Here is a 24905-nt window from a genome sequence, read left to right on the forward strand (position 1 = left end):
AATCATCAGAATTTGCAATATTAGGGATTTAAGATACCATAGACAAAATCATCAGAATTTGCAAAATTAGGGATTTTAGAAACCATTGACAATAAAACCTGTGTCAATCGTGGAACAAAATTTGAAAGATTAGGGATTTCACAAACCCTAGAGAATAAAACGTCGCTTAACCATAGAACAGAAACCAAAAAACATGAGAATTTGCACAATTAGGGATTTCAGAAACCATAGACAATAAAACCTGGTTCAATCGTAGAACAGATGCCAAAATTCATCACAAGGATCTGAGATCTTGAATATGAGCGGAAAATTGGGAAATCAACAAATCGGATGAACGGCGACGAACAAACTCCCACGAGAACACGGCTCCTAGACACAGTTTGGTACGGACGAGGAAAGAAAACTTGGAGAAGAAAGCAAAGCTCCTAGGGTTGAAAGAAATCATTACCTATTGAAACAGATCCATCAAGAACAAGGTTGCCTCAGTGATTCGGTGAAAAGGATCAGAGGTTGCGTGAGACAAAAGCTGAAAGCGATGGCTGACGACTGCTGTCAGAGGAGCACATGCACCCCCCAAAGAAAGGGGCCAAGTGGAGGAGGTGCCACCGTGGAGGAGAGCCTCCACCTCGGACTGGATCTGGCGTGGGTTGCGGGGAGCTCTCCAGCTCGGAGACGAAACCACGCGTATCTAGTGTTTAATGATTAATCCAATAAAATAAAATTAAATATTTTCAAAGATTAAATTATGGATGGCTCTGATACCACTTGTTGGAATAAATTAATTTCAATAACCCAGATCATCCATATTGAATTACCAAAAATACTGTAGTGCGGAAGCGTACCTGAGTTCATAAACATGAATTATGATTGGAAGAGTTTGGATCTTGTGGTTCTTTCGATCTTCCTCAACCAAAGCGTTCTGTATTTCTAAGCGGCTGAATTGTGACTCCTTTGATGGGAAAAGAGCAACAAATGCGGCTTTGGTATATTGGGGACTGAAACCCTGAAGGTCTATTTATATTTGAGCATGGCACCCATTAAATCCTAAAGCCCAAATAAAATAGTATCTAAAGTCCAAAAGATAATATATCTAAAATCCAAAAGATAATTATCTAAGGAACAAAAGATAATATTCGATTTTATTCTCATTTAATTCCAAATCAAAAGTAACAATGACTTATTCAATTAGCATTTATAACAATAAATGAGATCATCATTATATAAGTCATTTAATTTGAAATAGCATAATTTGTAATTATAATTAATATATGTATTGTCAACAAATAAGTTAGGAAATCAAATAATTTCCTAACAGCATAACCTAAGTAAATAATACTATACAATAATGAATAATATCCTTACAGTAAATAGTAAAATACGTATTATGTTTATATTAAAATAACATTCTGAATTTAATGTAAAAAATTCTAAAATTAGCAAAAAAAGTAACGGGCCAAATTTCGAAAATGTACTATATTTAATCTTAATTTTAATATAGTATAATCACAATGAAATATTTTTCTACTATAATTTATTAATTTATAATAACTAACGAGTACTAAAAAGTTTTTCAATATTTATTCCTCACAACACTCATATCACACACTCTTCATAATATTACACTAACCAAATAAAAGAAAATTCAAAGAAAGTTAGGCACCGTACTTAGAAAAAATTTGGCACTTCCAATAGGTGGTGATAGCCGGCACTACAGTACTTGTTCTCGGAGCCTATAAAATGAGGCCTTTGGTGCATGAGTTAGATGCATCAATTGAAGCAGTGTCTAGGTCCTATAACGATATATGTGCAAATTAAAGGTGGAAAACACTTTGAATACTTTCACGGCTACATTTGAGTTGCATCATTATTTGAAGCAAATGGCCAGCTTTGTAATCTCTGTGTTTGTTTTCTGCCTGTTAGCAATTTCATTATCCGAAGCTCTTAACGTAAGGATATATACTATACTCAATTTTAATTTGTTTCCCTGTACTATATACTTAATTACTTTAAATTAATTTTCATTTGAATTTTTTATTTTTATAAATTAAATAAATATAATAATTACCAAAATAAATAATTTTAAAAATATTTTCCGAAATAAATACCATTCTCTTATCTGGTTTACAGTGTAAACAGAATAATTTTGCATGTACCTCGTTTTTACATTGTAAACAAGATAAGAAAGGTGTATGCAACATGTGTTTATCTCATTTAAAGTGTAAATGAAATATATGTATTTTTTTAAAAAAAAATTTAAAAATAATAAAAAATATTAATAATATCAATACTCTAAACTTTTGGCATGCAATTAGTACATAAAAAGATTGGTAGAAGAAATTAAAATGGATATGTTTGATCAATTTTAGTCAATTTTAAATGATAATAATTAACACGTTTATAATGGACTAAAATTGATCAAACATATCCATTTTAATCTCTTCTAGCTACCAACCTTTTTCTATACTAATTACATGCCAAAGTTTGGATTATTGATATTATTAATATTTTTTATTATTTTTAAAAAAATACATATATCTCGTTTATATCTTCTTTACGCCGTAAACGAGATAAACACGTATCACATACACCTCTCCTATCACATTTACAGAATAAATAAGATACATACAAAATTATCTTGTTTCGAGTATAAATGAGATAAAAAAAATATTTATTTTGATAATTATTACATTTATATAATTTATAAAAATAAAAAATCCATTTTCATTCTCATCGATTTATGAAATTTTTTTGTTCTTATCCATTAGATAAAAATTCAACTAAAAAATCAAATTTTTATGTCAATATTAATTAATTTTTTTAAAAATTTAAATAAAAAAATTAAGTCCTAAATATTAAATTTTAAATTATAATTCTTAAGTTTTAAATACTTGAAAATTTTTATAATTTTAAAAAATTAGTTTTTTATTCTTATTCTTCTGTATGAATATAATTTGATGAGTATATACTATTAGTTACTACTCCATTAAACTGAGGTTGCTAAGTATTATTGAATGATTTCTGTTTAAGCTTCCCACAAAAGAGCAACAAAATTGGATAAACCATGGTGGAGACATATACAATAGAAGATATGCCAACAAAGAACACAAAATCAGCCGTGAAACCATTTCAAACTTAAGCCTAAAATGGAAATTCTATGCAGGGAAAGACATAACTGCAACCCCATCTATCTTTGATGGAATTCTCTATTTTCCATCATGGAATGGTGAAATGTTTGCAGTAAGAGCATGTGATGGAAGCCTTGTTTGGAAGCAAAACTTGCAAGAACTGACAGGGTTAACACCAACAGGGTTGGTTGCTGGTGTTAATTGGACAGTGGCTAGGGCAACACCAACTATAGCTGATGAATTTGTGATTGTTGGAATCTATGGTCCTGCTGTGGTTATTGCTCTCAAGAGATTAACTGGAGAGTTAGTTTGGCAGACAAGGTTGGATAGTCATGATTCAAGTACTGTGACCATGTCCGGAACTTACTATAAAGGGTTGGTAATATATATAAATTGGTATATATATCTCTTCTTAATTTCAAGATTGAATTTGTATAAATTTTTTATAGTGGGAACTCAGTTACTCAGGTACAGTCGATTTCACCTAAAGTTGATAACTGAGAGCTGTTAGATGATTTAATTGATTTGACTAAATTTTTATTTAACGGCTTTCATTATCAACTTTCATTATCAACTTCACGTGAAATCAACTGCACATGAATTTTTACCATTTTTATATAATTTTTTTAGGTGAAAATTCAAGTGCAGACGTGCAGTTAACTTCATGCAAAATTAATTATTAAAAATAATTAAATAATTTAATAAATTTGATTAAATTGTCGTTTAACAGCTTTTAATCGAGAACATCTTTTTTTGTTTATATCACTTGGTATATTTAATTTAGTCAAATATATTAAATCATCTAACAAGGTAGAAATTCAGGTACAGTCGACTTACGTGAAGTTGATAGTTGAGAGCCGCAGTTTAATAAAAATTTAGTCAAATCAATCAAATCATCTAACGAACTCTCGACTATCAACTTCACATGAAATTAACTGCACCTGAGTTTTCACCTCATATCTAACACTGTTATACTTCTATATCCAGGGCTTTTTATGTAGGTACATCCTCACTAGAAGAACTGAAAAGCGTTGAAGAATGTTGCACATTCCGGGGAAGCTTTTCAAAGCTAGATATTTGCACTGGCGCCATCTTGTGGCAAACCTACATGCTGCCAGATAACCATGGAAAACTAGGAGAGTACGCCGGAGCCGCCGTGTGGGGAAGTAGTCCTTCCATTGACGAGGCAAGGAACCATGTTTACATTGCGACTGGAAACTTGTACTCGGCGCCTTTGCGTGTTGAAGAGTGTCAAGAGAAACAGAACAACCAAACGACACGGCCAACACACCCGGACGAGTGTGTTGAAGAGGAGAATCACTCGAATTCGATTCTTGCTTTGAATTTGGACAATGGTGAAATCAAGTGGTATCATCAATTGGGAGGGTATGATGTTTGGTTCTTTGCGTGCAATAATTTATCTTCATCTCCTAATTGTCCACCAGGTCCTAATCCAGATGCTGATTTTTCTGAGGCACCATTGATGATCACCATTCATGTAAAGGGAAGAAAGGAAGATATTGTTGTTGCTGTGCAAAAGAGTGGTTTTGCTTGGGCTTTGCACCGGGACAATGGTACCATCATTTGGTCAACGGTAACAAATTTAAAATTAAAATTTTTATAAAAAAATATTCTTGAAATAATTTTTGAATTGGTGACAATTAGTTGAGAGTCGTTAAATAATTTAAATGATTTGACTAAATTTTTATTTAACTACTTTCGTTATCAAATTTACGTGAAATTAACTGCACATGAGTTTTTACTTTTGAATTATTTTTTTATGACTTAAAAATTACGAGTTCAAGTATACAATTATTAAGCTATAATGCTTATATTTTATAATTTAATGTTTGTACATTAAATTACATTTTATCATAATTTTATAGAATTTTATATCTTCTTATCAACTAACAAGGGAAAGTCTAATCTTATATTCCTTTGAAAAATAATGATAAAAAAAATATTAAATGAAACAATTTGTTTTCAAGGGTTTAGTTCTTTTAGAGGTATTAATTGATTATTTTTCTCCTTCAACACTTCTTTAGTAAGTAACTAAGTCTTGCAACAGTTAACTACTAATATTAATAAGAAAATTATTTTTTAAGTCCATAATTATTTTACATATATAGGTAAAAAAATAGATAGATAAATCAAGATTTTAATAAGTATCAGGCATTCCCAAAAATATTTATTTATTTTGTTATATGTGAACTTGATGGAAGATTTTAATAAGTATCTTCTAATTCCAATAATAAAAGAGTGTGGTGCGTTTTGGAAAATGTGAGCAGGAAGCTGGGCCAGGTGGGCTTTCAGGAGGTGGATACTGGGGGGCAGCAACCGACACAAAGATAGTGTACACCAACATTGCAAACTCTGATGCCAAAAATTTCACTCTTAAACCCTCCAACAAGACCACAACTAGTGGTGGTTGGGTGGCAATGGATGCTAATAGTGGCACAATATTATGGTCAGTAGAAAACCCAAGCAATGCCACTGCTAGTGGACCTGTTAGTGTGGCTAATGGCATTGTGTTTGCTGGTTCCACAAATAGGAAGGGTCCTATTTATGCAATTGATACAAAGAGGGGTGAAATTGTTTGGTCTTATGAGACTGGTGCCACTGTTTTTGGTGGAATGTCAATTAGTGATGGATGTATATACTTTGGTAATGGGTATAAGGTTGGTATTGGATTGTATCTTGGCAACTTCACTTCTGGAACCTTTCTTTATGCATTTTGTGTCAAAGTAAAATAAATCATAGCGGGAACTTGGTATGTACTATGAAGTGTTTCTTAATTAATAACATGGACTCAACTTTAGGTGCAATATATATAGAGCTAGAGCCAACATTATTGTGGTGTACTTGTCACTAAATCATATTGATCAATGAATTATTTTGGTCAACCTCTTTTTGGTATTAAATATTTTTGGTCAATCCTGTGGGTAAGTTATTTCTCACAATTTCGGTCCGACTTAGCCTGTCATAAAGCCAATTAAGCATTATTCATTAATTGAGGAAAAATGTGATAAAATGTGTGAGGAGAGTGTGGGTGTGTTGTGTACAGAATTAGGGGTTGTTCAATCTATTGGGATACTTAGGATTTGGATTGTCCAATTCACCGACAAAAAAAAAAAAAGACTGCCCCAAGAAGCTCTGATAAAACCTCAACTTTGAATACACATTTGCAATAATAGTCTAACATTTTTTTTTCACGGTATTTCTCGTCTTGTTATAACAAAGACTAATCCATCGCAGGTTAAAATTTTATTTAAGGATTTGTTATTGACTAATGGATTATTATAAGTATAAAGTGAAATTCGAATCATCAATTTTACTTAAACGAATTAATGAACTTACCACTAAAATTAACTCAAGTTGGTTAATAATAGTCTAATTTTATCTTCTAATAATCAAACTAAATAGTTTTATTTAAGACTAATTATCAGTGTCTCAACTCTGAAATTGTTTATTTAAATAAGATATCAACAATTGCTACAGGTGTTAAACAGGTTCACTATGTTAACTAATTGTTAGAATTTAGTTAAAATATTACCATTTATTTTATAGTTGTTGTAGGTTAAGTTTTCATAGCATTTGTAAGTTTTAAACAACTTTCATTCTTTACATTAACTTCTAAAGTAGAATTAAAAGTTAAAATACGATTTTGGTTTTTAAGATATAAGTTGATTTTTTTTAAAAAAAAAAACTTTTTTTATACAAAATCATTATTAAGATTTAAAACAAATTTTAAAATTATTCCTTTTATTTAAATATTATAATTTTGGATTAAATTATTTATAACAAAAAAAGAAAAAATAAGAAAAAATAATATTTTGCTCCTGGGAAAAGAGAAGGAAAGAAAAAAAAAAGTTGTTTACGATTTACCTCTGTCTCTGTTTTTGTTGCCATCTCCATACGATTTTGCTCCTTAAGATAAGGACGATTTTAAAATTTAGTTAAACTTTAGAAATAATTTTGTATGTAAAAAAGGTTGGAGATGAAAAATTTTAAAAACAAAAAACGTACTTAACCTTAGAATTAAACTTGCTAAATTAATGCCAATAATCTCTCTTAATAATTGAAAAGAGAGCAAATTCCATATTTAATTTCTCCCATGAGGACCTAAGAGCTTTACTAAAATCATGAAACAATTGGGGCGAGAGCGCAAAGATACTTTGAAGAGTTGTTTACAACAGAAAATCCTCAAGATCCTTTTCATGTGCTGGCTGGATTGAGAAAGAAGGTCTCCTCTGAAACTAATCGGTACCTTACTAAATCGATCAGTGAAGGGAAAATTAAGAGGGCAGTTTTTTTCTATTAACCTGGGGGCTGCCCCGGGAGATGATGGATTGACGGCAAAATTTTTTCAATTTTATTGGAGAATCATCAGAGGGATGTATGCAGGGCAGTTAAGCGCTTCTTTGGTGGAGGAAGAATACTAAAGAGCTTCAACCATACTCAAATTTGTCTAACTCCAAAGACTCCAAATGCAGAAAATATGTCGCAGATCTGACCCATCAGCCTAAGCACCGTATTTTATAAAATTATTTCCAAGTATGGCTCCCTAAGCGGTCAGATTATCAATTTCAGAAGAAGACTGTAGTGATGAAAATCTGATCTAACTAAGACAACTATTCAATGAGATAGGGGGTTGGAATACACAGCTCATTTATAGTAAGTTCAGTCCCAACATAGCACAACAAATCTGCCAAATAGACATTGAAGAAGGTGAAGATTCAGTCAGATAGATAAAGCATGATTCTGGTCAATACAATGTTAGAACGGGATATGAAGTAGCTTACAAGTTTTTTCATAAGCCTATGGAAGATCTTCATGTCAGATTTCAAAGTAGACAACTATGGAGGAGTATCTGGGAGGTTCGATGCCAACCAAAAATCAAGGCATTTCTATGGAAATTTGCTCAAGAAGGGCTAGCAGTGAAGACAAATCTTCATAAGAGGATACCTCATATCCCCAATTTATGCCCGCGATGTTCTTCACTGCCAGAAACGCACCTCCATGTTCCGATTTTCTATCCGGGAGTTGTGCAAGTCTGGAATCAATCACCAGTAACAAGTGTGATTCCCAGATATCCGACTATGAAACCATGGGAGTGGTGGTGTCAGTTGATGGAAGCGGTGAGAAGAAGAAGAGACTCAAAAGAAAAAATCAATCAAGTAAGTTACATTCTATGGCAGATCTGGTTGTCTAGGAACGCTCTCATTTTTGAAAATTGCAGAGTTGAGGTTGGGAAAATTCTGCTCCAAGCTCTGACATTTGCGGAAGAATCTGGGCGACTTGGGAGGCATAGCAATTGAAACTAAAGAGAAAAAAATAGCTTGTCCTTTTTGTTTTAATCCCTACTGCTTTAGCTTGGTATTATTGTTTTTAGAAGTTCCTCAAATTTTTATTATTATATATGCTTATCCCTGTTTGTGTGGGTATTGTAATTGAATCATTTAATTGCAATAAAAGTATTATCTTTGAAAAAAAAAAAGAGCTTTACTAAAACCATGAAACTAGTTCGAACTGACCGATTTAATCGAATTAATTAAAAACTAGTTTTAAACCAATTTGATTCATAACAAAAAAAAAAATAATTACAAGCGAATTGGTTAAAAATAAAATAATTGATAAAAAATTCAGTAAATTAGTTAAATTAATCTATTTTTAATAATTAATCAATTTAAAATAATAAAATATAAATAATATATTTTTTAAAATATATTATTTTACACATGAATAATTAAATATATTATTTTATTATATATAATTCATCCCAATTAAATTTTAATGAAATTTTTAAATCTTTAAACATGTTACCTTATCCTTGCTTGGATCAGTGGATGTCTAGGATCTCGTTGCCTTAAAAAAAACCCCTTGAAAATACAAAGTACGTACACGTTGGTTGACCCGTGAAATGAGAAGTGGGACCACACGGTACTTTTTAATTTGGTAAATTAAATACTAATCTGTTGCGATATTAAGCTTTATATAAAAGTTTGTTGCTAGTCAATAGCAATTAATTACTATATACACAAAACGACAAACTTTCGACTCTTAAATTTAGACTAATGAATTAACCACCGAAACAATCCAACTTAAATGGACCACATGCCATTGAAGACAACTCAGAATCACAACAATACAACATCATGTGTTGGGTCCATCATCAGGCCCAACTAAGCTTACTCACACTTTCATATAAACCTTGGCTTCAAACCACAAACTGCAATGTTCTCTACACGCTGTCCATTCCCAACAAACACTTTTACTCAATCACAAGATTCCTAAGACCCTTTACATAACTCAAAAGTACACCTTCAAATTCTTATCAACACAATTCATATTCCTGCGAAAACAATATGACCAAGATCTCTGTATTGCTCCTATGTCTCTTCTTCTTCTTCTCAGCTTCAGGGCTTGTCAATGGTTCTTCCAAGCCTCAAAAGATTGGGGTTTTTGAGCTCAAGAAAGGTGACCTTTCTTTGAAGGTTACCAATTGGGGTGCAACAATTTTGTCTCTCATCCTTCCTGATAAGAATGGTATTTAATTATTTTGTTTTATTGATAATGCTTCTAATTTCGTGAGTAATAATAATTCTGAATTTTAATTGTTTCTTCCACTTTGTCTCTGTTTTCAGGAAAGTTGGGTGATGTTATTCTTGGATACAAGTCAATCAAGGATTACACTGTGAGTTTATTTTGTATTTTCCATACCAAAAGAAATAAAATTTTGTTCTTGAATTTGTTTATTGTTTGTAGTTTATTTCAGATTTTCCTATACACCTTTCTTCTGCTTTATTTTTTGGTGCATAAAGGTTAGAGATAAGGAAAATCTCTCCTCATCATTTTTTCTACAATATTATTGGGTTGACTCACACATGTGACAGCTATAAGATTTGAGAGTTAATTAATTATAAGATAAGAGAATTAAGACAAATATGATATGATATACATAAGTTTCATACTATAGTTTGTCTTCATGTGCTGGCCTTCAAAACAATGTGACTTATAGTCAGCAATTGCGTCTTTTCAACCATAATTAATTATTTTTTAGAATAATCAACTAACGTTTTACGAATTGTTTAATAATAAAAGAGTTTGGTTCTCTTTTTCTTTATGTGAAGTAAAAAATAACTTTTGAATGAAATGAATAGAAATATTAAATTGGGAAAAAGTGAATTTATCAAACTATTTTGTTATGCGAAAATCATATACCAATTTTCAAATTATTAATTTCCTTTTGTTTTACTTTTCAACAAGCTAAGGTTCTAAATTTTATTTTCTTACAAGAGTATAGATTAGGAGTTTAATACTTTAGTTGACTCAATTAATCCATAGAAAATGTGGGTCCCAATTAAATTTAACTTTAAATGAAAAAGAAAATACACCATTGGCATTTGAATAACTTTGAAAATTTTCAACTTTGTTTTCCCTTAATTTTTTTTTATGAATTCTTTTCCTTATCTATTAAAACTTTAAAGTTTAATTATGTCATTGGTCTTTATAGTTTTACTAAATTTTTAATTAGATATTTATATTTATTTTTAATTGGTTAGGTTTTATATAATTTTTAATTTTATAATTAAGTCTTTTTTACGGTAAAAAATATTAGAATTAACTAAATATTTTTTCGTAAATTTAAAGTATTTATAATTAAAAATTTAATTTGGTCTTTTGGCTATATATATTTTAAAAGAAATATTCTATTAATTTTAATATTTTTGATGTAAAAATAATTTAATTATAAAATTAAAAATAATATAAAAATTTAATTAAAAATATATAATAATTTAATTAAAAATTTAATAAAATTATAATACTGACAAAATAATTAAACCAAAATTTAAAACGCCCCCAATTTTTTTTCCTTCTCGGGATTCTGTTTCACAAGTAGAAAAAGACAAAAGAGCATAATATTAGTGATGCTAATTTAATACGGATATATTTATATTCATATTCAGTCAACAACGTGAGTATAATTAGTAGCGGTAATATATAGAGTAATATAATTTTTTATATAAATAATGGTCCACAACGTGAGTTTTGTCTATATAATACTTGCATTGTGTAGATTGGAACAGGAGCCATAGATGATGGTTCCAATTATGTTTTTGGCTCAATAATTGATGAGAATAATGACTATCGGTTTCGCATGATAATATGGATGAAAAATGAAATAAAATGATTAATTCTAGCTTGATTTTATTTTTCTCACATGAAAACTTGATGTTGTACCAAAAAGAAACATGAAAATTTTATTTTATTTTAACTGTTTGGTAGATTGAATACTTCATGTGTGATATTAAAGGAAACTGGTACAGTCGTGCTTTCTTTCATCTTTTAAAAAGAAATAATTATTTTTCGAAAATATCTAAGTGAAGAGTATTTTTATTTTCATTTAAAAAACTGATATTTTTATTTTAAAATGTTGTTTTACTATATTTTGTTGAAAAAAGATGTTATTTAGTACTATGTAGCTAGGGACGCATTTCTCTCCCAAAAGGTAAAAGTTGAGCATGCTATTCTTGGAAAATGATTTTATTCTATTAATTAGTATACGAAGAAAGAACTAATCACTTTTTGAAGATAAAGACATGGAATATATTAAAAACGTACCTAGTCGTATGATTCTTATATTTTTATATTTTTTAATTAAATATTTATATTATTTTTAATTTTATAATTAAATTTTTTAAATAAAAAATATTAAAATTAATTAAATATTTTTTTATAAATTAAAAATATTTACCATTAAAATTTTAATTAAATTTTTAATTATATATTTTAAAAAAATATTTTATTAATTTTAATTTTTTGATATAAAAAATATAATTGTAAAATTAAAAATTATATAAAAATTTAATTAAAAATAAAATAAAATTCTATATACAAATTTGGTAAAACTATGTATAAACATCAGAGTAATTACACTTATATTAAATTGTATGTTTAAGATGGTTTCTAGGGCGTTGTATCATTATTTTTCTTCATATTTTATATTTTGCAGATAATGAATAGACAAAAAGGGTGAGCAGAGTTGTAGAAAAGGTTAAATAAAATTTAAAATAAATCAATAATAACACTATTCCTGCATCGATCACTTTTGACATTTATATAAAAATATTATTATTAATTAATTATGTATTTAAATTTATTTTTAATTAACAAAAAAACATATATTAATTGTTAAGAAAAATATTATTATCAAATAATATCTATTTTAAAAAATATAGATGTAACAGGATTGGAAATAAATATACCAAAATAAAAGTGGTCACATATTTTGATTTTAATAATTTGCAGAATGGTACAACTTACTTTGGTGCTACTGTTGGGCGAGTTGCAAACAGAATTGGAGGAGCTCAGTTTACTCTAAACGGAGTCCATTACAAATTAGTTGCTAATGAAGGAAACAATACACTTCATGGTATGCTTAACCTAATTAAATTCTAACATTAAATAAAATATTTATCCTATGGATAGTTATATAAATTTTTGGTAACAAAAAAAATTAATAAAAAATAATCAGAATTTATCTTAATTAGTATTATTAATTAATATTAAATAAGATAAATATATTTTTTTTTTGTTTCCTGATATTACCGATTATTATATTTCTCTTAGAAAATGCATGCTCATTCTACTTTGCTTGGCTTTTACTAATTAGGTGGAACCAGAGGATTCAGTGATGTTCTTTGGAAAGTGGAAAGCTACAAAAGAGATGCCAAGAACCCAAGTATTACCTTCAGTTACCATAGTTTTGATGGTGAAGAAGGTAAACAAATAACCACAATCATCTAATAATTGATTGGCCAGAAGTAGAATTATAATAATTGATTAGCGTTTTTCATGGTGATCCAGTATACCTATAAGAGTTTCTGATACTCAACTCAGTAATAGTCTAATCAAGCGAAATAATTGTTAGAGATAAAATAACATATTTTAGATATGTGTTAAGCCTTTTATTTATATTATTTAAAAAGTGAATTTAAAAATAATTTAAATAAATTTATTTAAGATATACACAAGATTCTATGTGAATATAATTTAGATTATGTTTTTTATGAGCTAGCATGCTCCTACAAGAATTTTTGATGGACTATAACTTTAAATTTAATTTGAGAATTGGACCGTAACTTTAAACTTAATCTGAGAATTGAACCTTAAGTCCGTAAAAGATTTAAAATTTTTCAAAGACTAAAATTAAACCTTTACTAGATAATTTTAGGAACTGAATTAAATTAAACCTTTACTAGATACTAATATTCATGAGATTGCATTGTGTTTATTATTTCAGGATTCCCTGGTGATCTCATAGTTACTGTGAGCTACATTCTAAGTAGGAAAAACCATTTGGCCATAGTGATGAAAGCAAAAGCATTAAACAAAGCCACCCCAGTGAACTTAGCCAACCATGCTTATTGGAACCTAGGAGGTCAAAACAGTGGCAACATTCTTGACGAGGTTGTCCAAATCTTTGGTTCAAAGATCACAGTTGTTGATAGCAAACTCATTCCCACAGGAAAATTTGCTTCAGTGAAAGGAACACCCTATGATTTTCTCAAGCCACAAGTTGTTGGAAGCAGGATTAACAAGCTAGCCTCAACAAAAGGCTATGACATCAACTATGTTCTTGATAGTGAGAAGAAAATCAAGCTAGCAGCAATAGTTAAGGATCATAAATCAGGCAGGGTGTTGGAACTTTACACAAATGCCCCTGGTTTGCAGTTTTATACCGGGAACTACCTTAGTAATTTGAAGGGTAAAGGTGGATATGTGTATCAATCTCATGCTGGATTGTGTTTGGAGAGTCAAGCTTTTCCTGATTCAGTGAATCACCCAAATTTCCCTTCAACTATTGTCACCCCTCAAAAGCCTTACAAGCATTTTATGCTCTTTAAATTTTCCACATATTAGGTGTACTATGTTGAATTTAGTTATTTAGTACATCATGCGCTAAGGTAATTTTATTATAATTCAAATTTATACGATTGAATTACCTTAGTGCATAATGTACTGAGTTTAATCTAATACATCGTAGATTTAATAAATTTGTGTAACATGATTTCACATTTCATCCATAGTTCTTGTGGTTTGTTGCAATAAAAAATAAGAACGGTTTTTATTATTGTCACAATTATTAGTGCTACTTTATAACCCTTCATTAATACCTAGTTTTTTATCTTGCTTCCTAACTTTTTATTCATGTATTGTGGGAATTTAGGCCTGATTTGATAAATTTAAAAAAATACTTATTTTTTTAAATACAAGTTTTTTTTATTTTATATTTTATAATTTAAGAGGGATGTAATAGAAGTCAACAATTATGATTGCTTTCTATTAAATTTTTATTATTTTTATTTGTTATGCGCGATAGAGAGCGCTTAGAGTGCAATAATGCTGTGTTTGGTTTATGTGTAGTTTGAGACATAGACATAAATATATAGACATTAAAAACATAGATACAGTGAGATACATATTTTTTTAATTTGTTTAATAAGTAAGCACAAGACACAACAATAAATTAACTCTTTATAAAATGTTAATATTATCCTTATTACAAAATATCACTACCATTATCATCATTTTCTCTCAGCTACTGTTTAAACAACCACCTCCACTTTTCTACTACCATTAACAACTTTTGAACTAATAAAAGAAATTAATCAAATAAAATAATCTAAGATATTTAACAAATGGTCCTAATCGACCTCCAATAAAATACAATTTATTTTTAAAAAAGAAAAGAACACTCCATCAACAAACAATCCTAACCATTTGACTCCAACAACACCAAGGTCTTCTTTCCATCTTCAATTTAAAGATCTACCAGCAAGGATAGTAGCCATTGTTGTAACCTTGATTTCAAAAATCATGAAAATGATGAAGCTCTTGAATAAAAGAGAGAAAGGCGGAAATAAATCGAGAAAAGGAGAAGAAGAATGGCAAATTTGGAAGTTAACGACATTAAAGACGATGATAGATGCGATATGGAGCAGTAACAATGGTGGATTTGGGCATAAACAAAGGTAAATACAACAAGAAGTAGAAGAGACAGAGGAATAAATGAAGAAGAAGAAGAATAAAAAAAGAGATTATGGAAATAAACAAAAATAAAGAGGAGGAAGAGAAAAATATGTAGCTATCCTCGAATAGAAATAGACCATGATGAAGAAAAAGAGAAAGATGGACTTGAGGAGATAGAGGAGTTCATATTCACTGAAAAAGATGAAGTGGGAGGAGATGAAGTAGAAAGGAGGGTAGTGTTACGAATTTTATAAAATTAGTAAGGGTAAAATTGTCCAAAAAAATGATATAATTTGTGTCCACTTTTAAAAATTCGTATCTCACCATTTAGAAGAGACATAAAATACACGTATTCCATGTATTCTTATGTGTAACTGCGTTTCTCACTTTTTTTTGTGTCTCATACAACAAACACTGGACGTGTGTGTCTATGTCTTTGATGGACATGGACAATAACCAAACGAACCATAAGAGAAAGCACGTAGAGCACAATAAAAATGCAGACGGAACTGAAAAAGCACATATGAAATTTTCGGAAGGAAGAGGCGCATGATGAGGTAAGAAAGTATAGAATCGGTAGCAAGAACAAAATTAGAAGCATGGTAATTTCTCGTATGATAGCTTATGTATTTTTTTTGAGTAGGATATCATGACTCTGGTATCATGATAAAACTGTAAAAAAAAAAAGAATTTTTATTGGTGTATTGTTATTTTTTAAAAAAATAATGCTATCTATTTATACTAATTATTAAACTGACTTTAAATTTTAAAATAAACTAAAATCTCTAGATAATTCTATTAAAAAAAATAAGTATAACTAACCAAAAAAAGACAAACATAACAAATTTTTTTTAAGAAAAGATAACAAATAAAAATAAAATAGAAATTTAATACTTTCTAATTTGACAATTTCGGGTGAAGCATTAAGTTAACTTATAATTGAATTGATTATCCAAAAGGTCTGCTGCATGTACAAAGCTGAGCTAACTACTGGACCGGGAGTGGATCCTCTCCAGTGAATAAAAAACTGGATGGTGTGCAATGTTTAATCTAACCATTCATCATTCTCTCTCTTATTTATTTTTGGTCCCACTATTAAAATCAAAGGTGAGAGATTGCACTGTATTTTGTGAAGTGTTGAAAAAACTGGAGAGGATCCATTTCCCTACTGGACCAACCCAAATTAGTTCAATTTTTTATAAATTTATTTATTAATTTTGTTAACTTTATGAAAAAAGTCAAACCGGAAAAAGCCCAACTCCGTAACGCTGAGTCCATTATGATGTGGTTTGAGAGAACGCGTATGTAAAGTAGCTCATCAATTAACTTGGGCTTCGAAATCTTGTTAATGGGTTTATAATCTCTAAAGAAGTCAAGATCATATCAAACTTCAACCCAAGAAAATAAACAGATCATATCAAACTGGTTAACCCCCAAAAATATTCTGACCCAAAACTATAAAGAATTTAGTAATATTAAAAAAACAAACAAATGATATACATTTAATTAAATCTCAAACAACTTAGAATAAACATTATATTAAGAGTGGGCTTTTCTTTTTACTAATTTTCAACTCATGTACGGAGTAATAAAATAATTAAGGCGACATAACAAATAATTCCAATAATTCTAACTAAATACAAGAAATTTTAATAACCTTCATTCTCACGAACTCATTAATATCTGGTTTTGTCAGGAATTTCCTTTGCTGCTTTGAGTATCTTCTGAAATGCACTTTGCATGCATGACTTCAATTTTTGTTCATCTATAAAATCTTTTTCGGTCTTGAAGGTAACTCTTAGCACTCCCATATAACTCATAATTGAAATGACAAGACTCTGAACACCACACATTTAAAAATAAAAAATTAGTAACAAAAAAGTGTAAGTATTTTTTATTAACATATATATAAGTCCTAAATTGTGTCTTACGTTGATGTCCAAAAAAAATGTTTAAATAAGATAATAAAAAAGGTAAGAATATAAGTGAAAATGCCTTCTTAAGATGTCTTCCAATTCTATTACATTCAACAAAATTAATTAATATTATTTATTCTAATACATAGCTTTATTTAAATTTTTCATAGGATCAATAGGTAAGTATGATATACAGACACTGACTCATAGATATGGGACACAACACGATACGAGATATATCGACACATGACGAATTTTAAAATTTTATAAGACACGAAAAACACGCATATATATAAATATAAAGTATTTTTTAAATAAATCGTAATGATATTTTGATATTTTATTAATATTAAAATATAAATTAATTTTTTAATTATTTTTAATGTCTTAATTTAATTATATAAGGTATTTAAAATATTATTTTGTTTTAATAAATAATAAATATATACTAAACTATTTCTAAATTTATTTTAAGAATACATGTTAAGAATAAAACTGGACACGTTGACACGTGATAGTATTTAAGTGCGTCCAAACGTGTTTGAAAAAGAATTTTTTATTTTTTTATTAAGACACGGTTAGACACGCCAGACACACGTGTCGATGAGTGTCGTGTCTAGAATGTGTCCGATACGCGAATACGACAACTCAATGAAGTGTTCATAGTTTATAGATAGGTAGTTTTTCATAGATAGGTAATAATAAGAATAGGATTTAATTAATTAATTAATTAATTAATTAATTAATTGATTAATAAACATTATACCTCAGGTCCACCAGCGAGAGTAAAATACAAGCCTTTGACAGGATGATTAGCTAAAGCCATTTGTTGTAGTGGTCCAACTAAGTTTGAAATAACCGCACTTGAATTTGATAATGTCCCATAAATGTGTTTAGCTACTGCCTACAACAACATTATTGGTCAACCAAAACCATTAAAACATCCATAAAAGATTAATAATATTATTAATAAGGTTTATACTTTTTTTGTGTACGTATGTCCCATGATTCCTTGAACGTTTTTAATTAGTTACTCTACTCCATACAACAACTTTGACCAACCAATAAACCATACCATATTAGAGAATACTTTAATATTAAGGTTTATACTTTAAATTTGATATTGTCCCATGAATCCATATTTGGTATATTAGACAAGCACATTAGATCTATATCTCCATTTTTTACAGCTAGGTTACTTTTTATTTAAAATTTCAGGGCCTTACTAATAAAAATGTTCTTTTAACAATATTATCATAAAAAGTTTAGTAATAAGTTTATAAATATCTACGCATTAAATATATTAGAAGAATAAAAACTTTTAAATATTGTTATCATCAATATTAGTAAATATATACACATATTCACTCTCAAAACAACTCATGAATTTATAATAACTAAGTGTTTAATAGATTTTAAAGGTTAATTAGTAGTACTAACATTATTTTAAATATTTTTGAAGTTACTGAATTAACTTTTTTTTTTAAGTGTATATATATTTGGAGTAAAAAGTGACAAAACCTTTTCGAACAGGATAAACAAAATAATCACCATAAAACTAATGAAGTAATGATATAACAGAAAACTTATCATCATGATTATCAAAATTGATTAGTTTAATTAGCCAAATATATAATAATGTAGCAAATTAAATTACCTCTTGCCCTCTGAATTTACCCTCCATTTCCAATAGTGTGCCGGTAAGAGGAACAGCTAAAGATTGTTTCTTTCTCTTGATTATGTTATGTGCTTCCCAAATAAACTCTAAAGGATTTGAGGTTCTACTTTGTTTTAATTTGGGAATAGGAACATGCAAGAAGGAAATTTTGTTGCCCCAAGGACCCTTGGCTTTGGTGTTGAGCATATCATTGATTGATTGGTATCCTTCAATGTTTCTTGTATTCAGTAACACCAATGCAGTGGATTCTGCTGTCTTTGATTTGGAGTTCATTTGTTCCATATACAATCTTGTCCCATAGAACACTATTCCAGTTACTACATCGTTTATTGTCTGCACTTTATATACAAACATATATTAAACAACCAAAAAGGATCACTAATGATATAATAATATAATAATAATTTTTTTATTTTTTTATATATTTTATTAAAGATATAACTATTAATGTATTTTTTTTTTGTCCGTCAAATATTTTTAAAAAATTATATTATGACAAAATCGGAATCAAACTAATATCATTGAATTACACGTTCATGTTCCATACGATTATTTCTAATCATAAAAAATATGTAATATAAATCTCGTATTTTTTAAGAATAAGATCTTCAAATAATTTATAAATATGAGATATCTCTTATTTCATAAATTAACTTTTTAAAATTGAATTAAACTTACTCAATTTGAATCGAGTAAAGGAGTATTTATATTTTTAATCATTTTTAATAAAATGTTTATTTTTTTATAGTGCTTTTAAAATCTTATCTTAAGGTATGTTAACAAGTTTGATCCAAAAAATGTTATTCTTATCTTAATTACTCATGCTATTAACTAAATTTAAGATTAATTTACTTTTTTAACTCTATTGTTCATATTGTTCATATTTTTCCTTCTTAAAATAATTAAATTAGTTAAATTAATCTAGTTAATAAACAATTGTAATAATGGTCTTACCACTCCAAGCCTAGACTTGATATCCGAGACTTGATTGATAGAGAAAGCCATGGTTGATATAGAAATCGGTTGAAACTCAACACCAACATTCCCAGATCTAATTGGTGTCTTTTCATCATTAATGATGCTACTCTTCAACATGCTCCATCCAAAATCTGCCACGGTGTAAAATGCCGAAGACACCAACCAAGAAAAGCTTGAACAAATTCCCTTGGTGGACTTAGATTCTTGCTTTGAAGGCTTGAGAGTTGGAAAAGACAAAGGAAGAGAAGGGTCATCAGCTCTTTGAAGACATGAGAGAAGTGCACCCATTAGAGAGTAGCCATCTCCAAGTGCATGGTGAAGCTTGAATATCACACTCCCATTTGCATCACTTGTCGGGCTATTCACTATGTGAACTTCCCATAAGGGCTTGCTTTGTGGTAATTCCTCCATTGATATTCTTGATAAGTAATCTTCAAACCACTTGTCATTTGATTCTAGTGTTTTTGGGAATATTGGGGTTCTCACATGTTCTTTCAAGTTTACATCAACTTTCTTCCATCTTTTCTCTCCTTTTTTGTCTTGCACCTTCAACCATATATATGATATGTGTCAATGTTAAAACTTGATAAAAAAAAAAAATACCGCCACAATATATTTCTTAAAAACCGCCGCAATTAAATAACATGACACACATACATACATTTAATGAAGGTAAAAAATCGTCGCAAATTAGCAAGTTTTTTTAGTGATAACAATATAAACAAACAAATTAATTAAGAAGAATTTTAAATATTTCTAAAATAACAATAGCTAAATTGTTAGTCTCAATTATAAAATATATATAATATTAATTAAAACAAATTGACGGTTAAAATTACTGAAATAGTAATGTTTTATAAATATTTTAAAAATTTTCCTAATATATATACACTACTATATAGAGAGTCAACAAAAAAGTATCAAAATTTTGAAAACAAAATAAAATAAGAAAATTTTGGTCAACCTTTTTCATAGAATTTATTTTTATTAGAAAAAAGAAGTCCAATAGAAATCGAACTAGTGAAGAAGCTAGATATTATGATAGAAATAATATTTTTTAAAATTTAAAAATTTAAACAAAAACTAATTAAAGTGTTAGCAATTGAATGTGTTTGTTTCTTACCATGATGGAGGAGAAGCGTGGATTGATGGGAAGAAAAACATGTTTGAGAAGAGACATAGCCTGCATTAGCAAACCATGAATTGGAACTTCAAATTCTATAACTCCAATAATGTATATGCATAGTGCAGAGCTGTTGAAATATTGTCCCACAGGACTAACTGGTTCTACTCCCTCCTCTATTATTTCATGATATTCCATAACAATAATAATACTTAATTACTTTTCCAAATTAAGACCACTTTATTATATGCTGCTAAAGTGCTAATTGGGACATGAGTTTCAGAGGAAATGCAACTACTATATATAGTATATAGTGCATTATGGGATGTATATGAGGAAACAATTAAGGTAAGGTGAGGACAAGTCAAACAAGAAAGACACGTGGCTCAATTACTTTGTGACAGCAAGGCGGTTATTATTTAAGTATTAAAAATTGAATTGCTGGTCGTTTTTCTAAGCGTGACGGATCAACTAAAGTCACCAGAAATTTAGTTACAAGAAAGGTTTTACTGTTCAACACACTCAAGCCGATGAAAAAAACTAAAAACCATAGGGATTTTTTTATCTTTATTAATTAAATACTAATTAAATTTTAATAAAAGTGTAGATCTTTAGACTTTTATTATTTATTGCATTTTAATATTGAGGTAAATGTGATATGGTTTGAACCTGTTTTTATATTTATAAAATTTAAAAAGTAGTTCAGACGTTATCAAGTTGTGTGCAAAAAGCCTTTAATGCAATTTGGGTTACGTGCATTTTTCAAACCGCAAATAGTACGCAATTAAACTGTCGGCGAATTTCAGCCTGGATCTGTGCATTTTTATGATTTTCTCTCTTATGAGTTTTGACTTTTTTTTTTAACTTAATAAATAAAAAGATCATTAATAATAATTTTTTTAAATAATTTATTTTAATAAATACATAATAAATATATTAAAATTTTAATTTTTGCATTGTTTTTTATAAAAAATTTTTGAGTAAAGGACATTTTCGTCTCTAACCTTTTTTTTTGCATATATTTTCATTCTCAAGGAATGAAAAATACATTAAAACTCCTCACTCTTGAAAAACGTGGATATTTATGTTCTTCCATTGAATTCAGCCGTTTGCACTGAACGAAAAAGGATGAGCTGGCAGAAGTGGCGCTGAGGTGGTCGTAACGGAGGTTAGGTGGCATGGAGCATTTCGTAACAGAACATATAAGTCCTTGGAGACGAAAACGATGCCGTTTTTGTAACCTCCCCCAATCCGGTTTTGAATTTCTCTACCTTTTCTTCTTCCTTCGTCCTTTTTCCCTTCCATTCTACTTCCTTGGCCCCTGCCTCCATCACCGCCGCATAGCGCGCCTCCGTCAGCCCCCATCAACGTTGGCGACCTCCTCCTTCCTCTCTTTTCTCGTCTTCTTCCCTTTCTCACTCCCTTACTCCCATTAGTCTCTCTCTCTTCTCACCCTCCTTCCACCCACCATACGTCCGCGACAACCTTCTCGGCGACCCACTGCTGCCGTGTCGCCGCCTTTCTACCGGCACACCACCGTCACTACTAGGGCCCAAGCATCGTTTCCTCTTTCTCATTACCACCCCTGTGCTTTCCAGGTCTTCTTTATCTCTGTTTAATTCACTCTGTTATGCAATTAGTTAATTAATATTGTTTAGTTAGTTTTTTTTAGCTAATTTCAATTTGGTTAGATTAGTTAGTTACATTAGGTTGTTAGAGAATCTGACGTGGATAGTGGATTAGGTCTTGCTTGCTTAATGCTGCTGTCTGTGCAATCACTGTTTGTAATTCATTATATTTAGTTTGTTCAATTGTTCTTGAGTTGTTAGGATTAGGGCTGGTTAATGAAAATTGCTGAGACTGATATTTTACACTACTGCTGTGTAAATTCTCATTGCCTGATTTGGTTAACAATGAACTCTTATGTGCTCATTTTGCTGTCTGATGCCACATCTCTGTTTTAAAATGAGCTAATTCCTTTGATTCAATGATGCATTTTTGTTAGGTTTTATGTAGCTTACTTTTGATATAATTGTTGAACTCGATAAGAATTGCTGCTTGAATCTGGTGCTTTTGTTCTCTGTGTTGTATTTCAAGGCATTGTGCTGTACTTATGTTGATTGTGCTATTTGGTTTTCACTATGCTTGATTATGGTTATGTTACTTGTTTTTGTTCTTGTTTAGTGATGCTGAATTCTTAATGTATATTGAACTTCAATTTTGATTCAATGAGACTTGATTATTTGATCTACACTCTCTACCTATAATTGACTGTTGAATTCATTGTTTGTTTGACTTTGAAAAATGTACTATGTACTGCTGAGATGCTGCCGAATTTCAAAAAAGTTTTGTTTGCTGCATTGGAAAGAGGATGTTGTGATGTTGCTAACTGTCATACTAAATATTTCAACTACACATATGACCCTTACAGCTTGACTTGGTCCGATCCACTCCCTTCACCTGTTGCAATTTTTCTATAATTTGAGAATTCTTCTGTAGGTTATGTTTACACAATTTGAGTATATTAGGGTTTAATTGAACACAGTTGACAAAAATAATTAAGCTTTATTCCAGTGGATTAGGCAATGCTATAGCATTCTATTAAAATAGAACATAGTTGAATGGCACAAAAGTTTGTGTTGGACGTTTTGTCCTTTGGTCAACATAGTTGAATGCAATCCTTAAAGAGAAATATTTTAAATAGGCCCTTTCCTTCAAGAATGAAATAGTTTCATCTACTTCCAAATCCCTCTCCTTATACAATGCTTTTTATACAATGCTTCTCTGTTGAAAGAACCCCTCAACCTTTCCATGACAACCACCAAATTTATAGACAAGTATCATTGTATTTTCATGCAATTCCAACTAGATCGTGGCTTCCCTCCTCATGTTAAGCTCACAGCTCATGCTTTATGCTTACACAAAGAAGAAATTGATATCTACAAATGTGTCATTAACCGTGTAGACATTGTTCATAGGATTGCAAGGCTTCTAATGCTTGCTGGTATGGGAAAATTGCCACTTTATGTAATTGAGAAGCTAAAATGGGATCTGGGTCTTCCTCATGATTATGTGAAGACTCTTATAGCCGATTACCCTGATTATTTTGATGTTTGTAGCATCGAAGATCCATTATCCGAAAAGGTTGTCCTGATTAGAAAGCATCCATTAATGGGTATGAGATTGAGGATCGCTCACAGGGCCAACAGCTACTCAAAAGAGAGGAAGGAGGAGGTCGCCGACATTGATGGTGGCTAACGGAGGCGCCGCTATGAGGTGGTGATGGAGGCAGGGGCCAAGAAAGAAGAATAGAAGGGAAAAAGGACGAAGGAAGAAGAAAAGGCAGAGAAATTCGAAACAGGATCGGGGGAGGTTACAAAAACGGCGTCGTTTTCGTCTCCAGGAACTTATATATCCTGTTACGAAATGCTCCATGCCACCTGGCCTCCGTTGCGGCCACCTCAGCGCCACCTCTGCTAGCTCATCCTTTTCCGTCCAGTGCAAACGGCTGAATTCAACGGAAGGACATAAATGTCCGCGTTTTTCAGGGGTCAGGGGTTTTAATGTATTTTTCATTCCTTTAGAACAAAAATGTCCGCGAAAAAAAGGTCAAAGACAAAAATGTCCTTTACTCAAACTTTTTTAATTAATAACTTTATTATGTGTCTTTATTTAAAAAAAATACGTTTTTGTTATACTTCTTCTTAATTCCACATAATATTTTTTTAGTTATTAAAATGTGTTCTAAAAATAGTATTATAACAAATATTTTATTAAAAATGATTAGAAATAGTATTTTATATTTTTAATATGTTAAATACTTAAAAAATTTAAAATATTTTGATTATTATATTCTTAGAATATATTTTTAAAACACAAGATAAGCTATTATTATTATTATTATTATTATTATTATTATTATTATTATTAGTTTAATTATAAAGATATGCAACTCTTTTTAGTTAATATTTGTTAATTTTATAAATTTTAAATTTTAAATCTTAATTTTAATCTTAAATTTTAAATTAAAAAATATTTAAAAATAAAATTTT

The 24905-nt window shown here is 29.7% G+C and overlaps 4 protein-coding genes across 4 annotated transcripts; 3 read left to right on the forward strand and 1 right to left on the reverse strand.

Moving 5' to 3' along the window:
* The first annotated feature begins 1802 nt into the window (after nucleotides 1–1802).
* Nucleotides 1803–4517, forward strand: LOC130975813 (uncharacterized). The gene is made up of 4 exons (XM_057900546.1): nucleotides 1803–1946; nucleotides 3028–3500; nucleotides 4113–4375; nucleotides 4492–4517. Exons 1-4 carry the CDS (start codon nucleotides 1803–1805, stop codon nucleotides 4515–4517), a joined length of 906 nt encoding a protein of 301 aa, XP_057756529.1.
* Nucleotides 4518–4523: 6 nt separating this feature from the next.
* LOC130975814 (uncharacterized) lies at nucleotides 4524–5878 on the forward strand. Its single transcript, XM_057900547.1, has 2 exons — nucleotides 4524–4719; nucleotides 5414–5878. Exons 1-2 carry the CDS (start codon nucleotides 4609–4611, stop codon nucleotides 5876–5878), a joined length of 576 nt encoding a protein of 191 aa, XP_057756530.1. The 5' UTR covers nucleotides 4524–4608.
* A 3450-nt stretch (nucleotides 5879–9328) lies between these two features.
* LOC130976042 (uncharacterized) lies at nucleotides 9329–14276 on the forward strand. The gene is made up of 5 exons (XM_057900781.1): nucleotides 9329–9671; nucleotides 9770–9819; nucleotides 12435–12558; nucleotides 12799–12906; nucleotides 13429–14276. The coding sequence occupies exons 1-5, from the start codon at nucleotides 9491–9493 to the stop codon at nucleotides 14046–14048; spliced, it is 1083 nt and encodes a 360-aa protein (XP_057756764.1). The 5' UTR covers nucleotides 9329–9490; the 3' UTR covers nucleotides 14049–14276.
* A 2410-nt stretch (nucleotides 14277–16686) lies between these two features.
* LOC130976270 (wax ester synthase/diacylglycerol acyltransferase 4-like) lies at nucleotides 16687–21108 on the reverse strand. Its single transcript, XM_057901088.1, has 5 exons — nucleotides 20854–21108; nucleotides 19707–20276; nucleotides 18732–19085; nucleotides 17841–17978; nucleotides 16687–16996 (listed from the first exon to the last, which is right to left on the reverse strand). The coding sequence occupies exons 1-5, from the start codon at nucleotides 21049–21051 to the stop codon at nucleotides 16835–16837; spliced, it is 1422 nt and encodes a 473-aa protein (XP_057757071.1). The 5' UTR covers nucleotides 21052–21108; the 3' UTR covers nucleotides 16687–16834.
* Between the last annotated feature and the right edge of the window lie 3797 nt (nucleotides 21109–24905).

The sequence above is a fragment of the Arachis stenosperma genome, chromosome 4 (genome assembly GCF_014773155.1).
Source record: "Arachis stenosperma cultivar V10309 chromosome 4, arast.V10309.gnm1.PFL2, whole genome shotgun sequence".
NCBI classification, from domain to species: domain Eukaryota; kingdom Viridiplantae; phylum Streptophyta; class Magnoliopsida; order Fabales; family Fabaceae; genus Arachis; species Arachis stenosperma.